Source organism: Pistacia vera, unplaced genomic scaffold (assembly GCF_008641045.1).
Source record: "Pistacia vera cultivar Batoury unplaced genomic scaffold, PisVer_v2 Contig116, whole genome shotgun sequence".
In the NCBI taxonomy this organism is placed as follows: domain Eukaryota; kingdom Viridiplantae; phylum Streptophyta; class Magnoliopsida; order Sapindales; family Anacardiaceae; genus Pistacia; species Pistacia vera.
Window position 1 is genome coordinate 502589 of NW_022195204.1, and position 10590 is coordinate 513178.

Here is a 10590-nt window from a genome sequence, read left to right on the forward strand (position 1 = left end):
TTAGGCCAAACGGTATAACCCTGTTATAATAAATTAGTAATGAATGAGGTGTGTTCTTCATTGGGCTGATACATCGAGATTTGGTTATGCATCCATGAAGCTGAGTAGTGCGTTCTCGGTTATCGCATCTACTAACGGGTCGATCCGAGGTAATAGAAAGTTGTCTTTGGGACAAACTTTATTCAAATCTGTGAAGTCAACGCAAGTCCTCTACTTGCCATTCGACTTCTTCACCAGGACTGGATTGGAGAGCCAATCTAGGTATTTCACTTCTTTGGTGATATTGATGTTCAGGAGTTTGTTAACTTCATCATTAAGTGCTTCAGAGCGCTCTGCATCCATAGATCTCTTTTTTTGTCTTATTGGTCGAGCTATAAGGTCGATGTTCAATCTATGGCATATTACCTCGAGGATAATCCCCACCATATCTGCATGCACCCATGCAAACAGATCGAGGTTTTTCTTCAGAAACCTTACTAGACTGTTGGTTATTTCTTTGCTCAAACTATTGTCGATCTTTAGCATGCGAGTTGGGTATTCCTCATTGACAGATATTTCTCACAGCTCTTTTGTTGGCCCTGCAGCGACTCTTTCCTATGGATGTGAGGATCAATAGTATCCTCAAAGGGTCCGAGGTGTGGCTCGAAATCTGCAATGACCATTGTTCTCGGGAGCAGCCATTTTAATACAGCATTATTGGCCCGGTTGTAACATTCTCGAGATTCTTTTCTATAGCTTTTGATTGTCGTGACCCCGCCTGGGGTCGGGAACCTCATTGTGTGGTAGCGCACTAAAGTGACTATACTCATATCATCCAAGATCGGTTTCTAAGGATAGCATTGTATGTGGTCGAGCAGTCCACCACTAAGAATTCTGTCATCACTGTCCTGATTTTGGGTTCTACCCCTAGAGTTGCAAATAAGTCGATCATTCCCTTAGGGACTAGAATATCCCTGATGAATCCATAGAGTAGCGATGGGCACGCCCTCAAGTCTCTCTCTGTGAACCTTATTTCTCGGAAAGCTCATAAGAAAATGATGTTCACTGCATTTCCATTGTCGATCATCACCCTTAGCACTCTTGCATTACCGATCCTGGCTGCGATCGCTATCGCATCATAATTATGGCAAGGAGATTCTCCACACTTGTCTATTATGAATCCTATCACCTTGTTCTCTTGCCTAGGCCACTTCGGCAGCTTCTATTCACAGCTCATTACTTGGGTGACCGAGTCTGTTTTGGCCTCTTGAGCATATTGCTCGTGAGAGCGCCTTGAGCTCCCTACAATATCTAGACCCCTGTATATCATGCCTACCATAACTTTTTTGTTGCCATTTACTGGGGCTTATTAGATCTGGTTATTTTGCTCGCCGGTATTTTTGTGAGCTGGTGTGTCCTTAACAAATTCTTTTAGGTGGCCCCTCCTTATCAGATCTTTGCTAGCATCTTTTAAAGCTCAACACTCGTTGGTATTGTGCCTGATGTCTTAGTGGTGTTGGTAATATTTTTGCCGATCTCTTCTGGCCAAAGCCCTCATCATTCTTTCTAGAGCAGGTAGTCTCTTCGCCTCATGAGAGACCTCATATATATGAGTTATGTCTTGCGTGAGAGGGGGGGTATATTTTGCATATCGCAGGAAAGGTTGCCTGTTCCTGCAGTTATCTATTCTCTGTCTCTTTTAGGACCTGTTTCGATCCTTCTCATTACGGTCTTGGCTCCTCCGCTTGTCTGTTGGGTGATCTTGTCACTTGTCTAAGGTTCTTATTGGCGAGCTTTTAGCTAAGGCGACTAGCAAGCTTTCTATTCGTTGATGTTTGGCAGCCATCTGGTAAAACCTTGCTAGGCTCACATGGTCTTTATAACAGCCCCCTCCAGCCAGGTACCTTCTAAGTATTCCATTAGGATAGAAAATTAAAGAATTCACGCCTGGAAGGTTGTGTAGTTTAAATCATAAATCCTAGTTACAAACATGTACTATATGAAAATAGATAAATAAAAACTTCTCTTCTCATTAAAATTACTTTCTTGCTCAACCTATCAAGACATAACTATATATGAAAAATATGGTTTAAAGAAAACAACAACATCAATTGTTTAATAGCGGAAGCAAATATAAATTATCTCCCATCATTTATAAGCAAAACATATTTACTATTTCATAAAACTTAGATTATAAACATTAAACTATATAAATTAAATTCAAAAGCAACATCCTTTATATAACATCATAAGTTTAGTTAGAACAAAAACATGCATGCCCCCAAGCCTCCTTGACTGCCGCTCGTCGTTACTGCTTTAGCCATTACCTGCAAAACATGGAAACTAGGGAAATGAGTGCTAATCACTCAGTAAGGGTATTGATCATTTAACTCTATGTAACATTCTTAAACTTAGGAAGCATCTTATTTACTTGTACATGAACCAAACATTAATAACATAAAAGTAATATAACACAGCATTTTCATCCATATCATAATGCATAATATGATTTATGCAATGCTTTCCTTTAATGTTTATGAATAATGCACATCAATGTCATGCATGTATAAATACAGTTTTTCTTTGAAAACCTTTTTAATGTCTACCGATCAAACTAAGCTGAGGCATGGATTACGGAACCTTTGGCCAATGAGCTAACCTTAACTTATAACACAGTCCCCATGGTCATGCACGCTATGGACTGTTCATTTCTTTTGGTCTAGACATGTGCATGAGTGAGCTCAGGTTCCCCATACCATGCCAACATCTTCCATAAAATTTACAAATCATTATCCTTCACAAAAATGCATGTCTATGTACCTTGGAAGCATTTTGCTCAAACTTAGGATCAAGTCCCCCTTTTTTCATCATTAATATGCTTGACATGCTTCATTCTTAAAAAAACATACACTTTCCATATATGAACATATCATTTCATCATGACCATTTTGTGGATGCATAACAAATTCATAGAACATATCATACTTAGGCTTGTTTATACATACACAAGCTCATAATTGGGTAATACATAACATATTACACATAACCTCATGGTCATTCATTACATCAACTATATATGCTCATACAATCATTAAATAATCATAAAGATCACTCATTCAAACATACTTAAAAACCCTTTAAACATCATTTCCATACTTGGAATCAATCCTAGATTATTAGGCTAAAAATAAATTAAGACATTAGAAGCACTTTAGAGATAGTCATTCTGCACAGGTCAGATTCAAGAAGGCATAACTTGAGTTATACACATCAGATTGATATGTCTTAGGTCCATTTAAGCTTAGAGATAGGGTTACAACTTTTATGTTTATGTCTTAATCCAGTTCAATCGTTAAGATGTCCAAAAATTACTCAGAAAGTCATGGCTGTGACAAGGCAACCATGGTAACATGCCTATTTTAGGGCTTTTCCTTCCCTATTTACCTCCACTTACTCCCTAACCTTTCCTACCATTCTCCCTTGTGAAAATATGTTAAAAGATCAATAATAACCTCCCTTGTAATATGTTAAAAACTCATGTCACAACTGCTTCCATTGATTGTCATCAACTCAATGTTTTTACATTCACATATAAATCCATCAATTATAGCATCAAACCAAGTTCAATTGCTATTGTGTGACAAGAATTAAGTTCCCTAATACTAAACCTAGAAACCTAATTCTTATTTCCTTTAAAGGGAGGTTTCCCTTACCTTATGTCAAGAAACCACACTCCTTTGCAAATTTCCTCCTCCTTATCTCCAATTGACCCTTTTCCTAACATAAATTATAGGAAACTTACAATAGCTGTGAAATACAAATATTTAATAAGATAAGAAGTTGACCTTTACCTCCTATACCTTAATAAATGAAAAATATAAGATCCGTGAGAGATTGCAACTAAGAGACTTGAATTTAATGAGTATTGAGAAAATTATGGAAGATGTAGAAAACTTGAAGAAGATAAAGAAAAGTGGTAGAAACATTGTTGGCCGACTCATACCACCTAATATCTTTTTTTTTTCTTTTTTGCAAAAGAATTATTCATTTGACATTTGTCTTTTGCATTTAATGTCCTATAATTTATTTCCCTTTTTGCCCTTAACAAATGTCTTTTAATTACTCCTTAATCCTCTTGTCAAGCCAACAAATTTCATCATTCTTTTACCACTTTACCCCTAAGTCATGTGCATGGTAGTTAACTTAACAAATAAAAGAAAAGACTATTTCACCCTTAGACGTATTGGTGGGGTTTACAATCTCACTTTGGAGCTCTTTCCACAACTCCGTTTGCGGCATGATGCCCATTAGTAAAGTTCGATTGACTCTTCAAATGGATCTGCAACATTTGCCTGCTCATTCTGGAACCTTGTTAAATACGAGGTCAATGTTTCATCTCTCTCCTGACGAATGTTGCTCAGTAGTTGAGTGGCATTGTGAACTATCTCCTCGCTGAGAATTGTTGCAAGTACAACGAGGAGAATTGTTGCCAAGAACTATGGAGTTCGCCTTGAGTCTTTTGTACCACCTCTTGGCATCCCTTACCAATGACCACAAGCAGCGGCACTTTGCCAAATCACAAACCTAGTGCAGCTCCATCGTCATTGAAAGTGTCGAGGTGTCTTTGGGATCTCCTCTCCCACCAAACCTACTTTCAGGTACCCTGAATCCTTAGGGGAGTAGGGCCTGGCGAACTTCTTCTGTGAAGGAGAGCTCACCATTTCTTCCGCTGCATTGTTTTGACGAGCTCTTAGATCATCGAACATTTTTTGCATCCGATCCAAGTCTTTATTGTGAGGATTGCCTTGATTGGCTTTGTTCAGCCTTACCTCGAGCATGTGGTTCGCAAATTTGTTGCTTGTGAGCCCCTCCATTATGTGCATTGATGCCGAGGTTAGTCATGATGGTTGGGATAGTAATTGCTATCAGCTCGTCAGTGCGTTGCTCACGACGTTGGTTATAACTGGAACGTCAATCATTGCTAGATTGGCACACATGACTCGCCTTGCGAGCTTACGAGATCTGAACCTGCCTAGGCGTGGGTTAAAACCAGCACGCTGACGCTAGGGATACCGACAGGCACGCTGAGCTCTCATAGGCGACCATTATGTTCATTTTCTCTCTTGGCTATTTTCCTAGTCCGCTTCCGGGGTTAGTTTGCCCGCAGGACTCATGCTCATGAGCGGAGGGTACTTTATGACGTCGAGGGTGTCGGCAACCCTCATTGTCGATGAACCAGACTGGTTACCAGCTGAATCTAACCGTTGGGTGATATTGGTAAAGTGTGGCTGGTCAAGGTTCTATGCGATTGGTTCCTATTTCTTAGCTTAACCACGTTTCGTTGCACCGCCTGTGTAACCATTATTCTAATCATTTCCACCAGTTGGCCATTCTCAGGATTTCACATCCCTGCTCCCTGGTTATTTGTGCTTGTTGAGTTGCGACACTGGTGGTCGACACCTAGCAGCTTCTTGTTACAACTCCTGGTGGTGGGTTTCCAAGTTGTCGTGGTTTTCGATGGTGGTTTTTGATCTTGTATGCACCATTGTGGGCCGTGGAGTGATCAGGTCACTAGGATTACTTGCTAAAAATTATGAGATTTTGGCAGAGACCCTCTTTCTAATGCAACTAGAGTAATCTAATCGACTTTGACAGGATCGGAACTGATGTTCATGATTATGGGTAACCAGTATGAATAAATAATTACAGTAAAGAAAATGACAAAGAGTTTTTAAAGTAGTTCGGCTAGTTAATTCTTGAGCCTATGTCCATTGTTTTTGTTTGCTATGAGAGCTTACAATATAGTCCTAGAATGATTTTAACCCTTTCTCATCATTGAGGTGGTTTATATACAGATTTTATACAAAGGAAATAGCTAAAATAAAGGGATTACAAATAACTTTGGAATGCAATTCCATATTCTCCGCGATTGATCAATATGATTGCGCAAAGATTGATGTCGATTTGATCCTTTCGGAGATATCCGGGATCTGAAGTTATCTGTGAATTAGTTGACAATTTAGATTGGTAGAGATTAGCTTTTTCTAGGTCGGACAATCGTAGAGTCGGGCTAGTTCTAGGTCGACTAAATCTCGCAATTCTTCGAGCTTGAAAGAAAAATCAACACTAACAAAGATAAAACTTCTTGTAAAGATGGATCTTACCTGGATTGCTTGGTGGCTCTTTGTCTTCAATCAGATTGAATGAACTATTTTAATACTTTCTCTTGAGACTATGAATAAGAGCTTTTATAGTTGAGATAAATGCATAAAAGCACTTAATAAAATTCAAGCACTCTCTCTCTCTCTCTCTCTCTCTCTCTCTCTCTCCTCTCTCTCTCTCTTCTTTTTCCTTCTCCTTTTACACTTAATAATAAACTCTTTACTAATACACTGCATTGTTCTTTGTTTATTGTATTTAAGGACAGATTACATTACCTTCAAAAATATATCAAAACGAATGGTTATTATATACATTTTACAAAGCTTTTAAAAACGAAAAATGGGAATGGATTTATAACGAACGGCCCTGAGTTACTCGGCCTAACCCCCATGGTCTAAGTCTCTAAGAGTTAAGCAATATTCAATCTTAAGTGTTCGAGAATATGGGCCAGACTCGGTAATGAAAGCCCAACAAATCTGGAAACGGTAGGCTAGGGCTCGTTCCTGGTCCGAATCAACTGTCTCCATTTCTCTCCTTCCTCTTTCCACACAAAACTTTCTCCATTCTCTCGTCTCGGTTCTGTGGGGATTTTAAGCTCGAACGAATGACCATGATTACTGGAGACTTCCTCCTAATCAACTGTTTACATTAAAAACCTCAACGAAAAGATCAAAAAAGAAGTAATTTCTCCTCTCTTGTTCTTCCTTTTTTTTTCTTTTCCTTTTGGTCATTTAAAAAAAAAAAAAAAAAAAAACCCAGAACTACAAGAGACTATCAATCTTAAACCTCATGTTTCGAATCTCTTTTGCTTTTTAAAAACTCACTATACAATTGGGTGTAATAACCTTAACTTAGATTTTATGCTTTTAGGGTTTAATTTAATTTATTTTTATTTATTATTTTTTTTGAATGCATTGTTTGAGAAATTCTATTTGTGTGATTTTATCAGTTTTATAGTGACTTAAGTATTGAATTTTTATTGCTGACTAGTTGGTGAAGTGGAAGAAGTTGGGGGAAAAAATGGAAGATGTATGTGGGTATTTAATTTTGGGTTTAAGTTTTGCGTTCAATTTTTTTTTTATTATTTTTTTTTTGAATGCGTTGTTTGAGAAATTCTGTTTGTCTGATTTTCACATTTTTATAGTGACGTAAATGTTGAATTTTAGTACAGAATTGTTGGTGAATTGCAAGAAGTTGGATAAAAATATGGGAGTACATAATTTAGGGTTTATGTTTAATGTTCAAGGTAATATGTTATTAATGAGATATTCTTGTTTTGTGATTTGATAGAATTGAAGAGGTCCCTGTATTGTTTATTCTCTCAATATGGGAGGATTTTGGATGTTGTCGCTTTGAAGACGCCAAAGCTTCGAGGACAAGCGTGGGTTGTGTTTAGCGAAGTGACAGCGGCAAGTAATGCAGTGCGGCAAATGCAAAATTTTCCCTTTTATGATAAGCCTATGGTGCGTTTTTTAGTAATTATATTTGGTTATGCACTCTATATTTATTGAGGTGTTCACATATGGTTTTTCAATGTGCTTGTTAGATTATTTAACATATTGAAATTACGTCCAACTCGCTTGTCTTCTTTCTTGGTCGTGTAAAATGAAAGTGTAGATTTTTTATTATTTGTTAAGGCTGAGAGTGGATGTGGTAAGTGATACTAAAGTAGTCTTAATTTGATCTCTTCTCTTTCCATTTTGAATCATTGTGCTTACTGCTGTTAAAATTGCATTGGATTCTCAAGGAGCTTTCCTACTCTCATTGTGCAAACATTTATGCGGTAAATAATTTTGGTAAAATTTGGGGAAATGTCTGCAGGAAATCACTTAATTCAGTTGGGTGGTTATTTGTTTGTAAATAAAAGTCATGTTAATTTGAATGGCCAACAATATGGAATTATCATGCACTTTAGGATGGTATATTTACATAAAAACAATGGATGTAAACATTTGGAATCTTGTGATTCTTCTTCTGCTAGATCTTAAAAAGAAAAAAAATGATTTAGGAGAAATTTTCTAGGAAATTAATTATTTGATTTATGGTTATGGCTACCATTCATGCAAAACCTTCTTCCAACTCCTGCAAGTACTTCTACTAAGAGCTGATGTTATTATTAATAGAACTGATCTTCACAAAATAAGTTAACTAGAGTAATTCGCAGTGAGATTACAATCCTCTCTGAATTAAATACTTGAGCTATCACATGAGTAGATGGAATTCCTTAGAAGATTGGGATCTTGCAACCTGAAAACACTTGACCACTGATGTTTTTATGAACATTCCTGATGCATTTGCACCTAGCTAATAACAACTTGACGAGTAGAATCATCTGTAGATAAGCTTTAAACACTATCACCTATGCATTCATCTATAAGGGCAGCCCTTCAATGCTTCATTCATAAAAAAATTAAAATTTTGATATTTTATCAGATAACGCCAGATTCATACATCTAGTGGTGTTCTATGTTTTGGAACTTTTTGACTCTGTTTTTCTGCATCACCTGTACTCTATAAATTCTTGAACTTAAATGAATGGGAATTTCAGTTATTTCTTCAAATGAATCTAGAATATCTACTAGTACACAGGATTGTACTTTAAAGCTTGATGCCTTTATTTGCAAACGCATCTTTGCAGTAGTGGCGGTGTTTCTTATGATGAATTTTATATGCAAAAGTTTTCTCGACTTGATAGTTGAATTTGACAGTGCACTAATTGTGGTGCAGAGAATACAATATGCAAAAACAAAGTCAGACTGTGTTGCTAAAGCAGATGGAAGCTTTGTTCCAAGAGAGAAAAAGAAGAAGCAAGAAGAAAAGGGTATGTATAACCTGATATTCTGTTTTCTATATTGCTGGCATTTATCACTGATATATAAAATGTTTTTATTATTTGATGTTTGATAATACTTCCCTTTCTTGAGTGGCTGAGTAAATATGGTGGTTTAACTCTGTATTTAAGGTTTAGCGTTCAAACTGAACTGATATATGGACGGATTGACTTGAAATTGGGTTATGGTTGTAAGAACAAAGAGATATAATTGGATGCTCCTTTTGAGATTTCTGATATTTAGTTAAGTTACAATGCTTGGTCGGCCATAGTGCCTAATTGATTATATGGCAATATGCATTGAAAGAGGCTTCACTGGGTTTTCTTTTGTTAGGACATCATTATCTTATAAGGCAATTCAATTATTCCTTTTCATGCAGAAATTTTTTATCATGATTCATGGACCTCTGCTTGCTCCAAAAATGTGTTTGAGCTGCATATTTTACAAAATACAATTATATTTTTGAAAAGTACCTCAAAAAAAGAAGTGTTGTACTGATATCTTTATTCTGGCAAAACATATCTTTGTTCTCTCGCTAGCTTGTAGTAAAATGATAAACATCTGGTAATTTTTTATCTTCAGTTTTGACAGCTTGTATTATTTGCAACTTTCTTGATTTAACTTGCATCTGCAGCTGAACGAAAGAGACGCACTGAAGAAGCACAGCAATCTGGTATGGCTAATGGTGCAGGTGTTGAAAGTAATGGTGGCCCAGCTGTAAGTCTATTATTTTTATACTTTCATGCTACTGTTCATATCCGGTGTACGTCTGTGTATGCTTCTGTGTGCTTGTGATCTGAGATGGGTGGTGGAATACTGTAACTTTCAAAATTCTATTGAAGATTAAAACATCACCTCACATGAGTATCATTTGCCTGAGCCTGGAATGAGTTTATAGAAGATAGTTGTAAGATCATCATTGAGTGTACCAATAAGCTCTAGATGACATGCACAGGAATGATAGACCATAGATTTCACCTGCAACTTCTACCTAGTAATACATCAACCGTGACTGTAATATCCAGATTTTGAAAGGAGAAGGTGTGCATGCTTGAGTTTGCTCCTTAAACAGTTTGCTTATGATAGATTTTGTGTACTTGCAGGCGTCCTTCAGAAATGCAGGTTCACAAGAAGCTGTTGCACCAAACAATATACTCTTCATACAGAATTTGCCCCACGAAACCACTGGCTCTATGCTTGAAATGCTCTTCCAGCAATACCCAGGATTCAGAGAAGTCCGAATGATTGAAGCGAAGCCAGGTATCGCTTTTGTAGAGTTTGAAGATGATGTTCAGTCTTCCATGGCCATGCAGGCCCTTCAGGGTTTCAAAATCACCCCCCAGAATCCCATGGCTATCACTTTTGCCAAGAAATGATGAGTTTATTTTCTGTACTGTTGCTTTTATTTCTTCCCTAGTTTCAGCAAGGATATGTAATTGTTTTAGAGTTTTTAAACATTGTAGTTATGTAGATGTTGGTTTTCCAATACATTTGATTTTCGATTTTACATGGAGGTAACAAACCAGCTGCTGCCTTGACAAATATTAGAATATTGTTCATTCTACAAATGCAATTCTATAGTTGTATTATATCATTCCAATCAATTTGATGATTTAAA

The 10590-nt window shown here is 36.9% G+C and overlaps 1 protein-coding gene across 1 annotated transcript; it reads left to right on the plus strand.

Moving 5' to 3' along the window:
- Positions 1–6776: 6776 nt before the first annotated feature.
- Positions 6777–10479, plus strand: LOC116105142 (U2 small nuclear ribonucleoprotein B'' 2-like; the record flags this gene model as incomplete). The annotated part of the gene is made up of 5 exons (XM_031391561.1): positions 6777–6820; positions 7430–7604; positions 8869–8962; positions 9607–9689; positions 10076–10479. Coding segments are annotated over 5 exons (669 nt in total), but the record flags the coding sequence as incomplete, so codon positions are not given.
- Between the last annotated feature and the right edge of the window lie 111 nt (positions 10480–10590).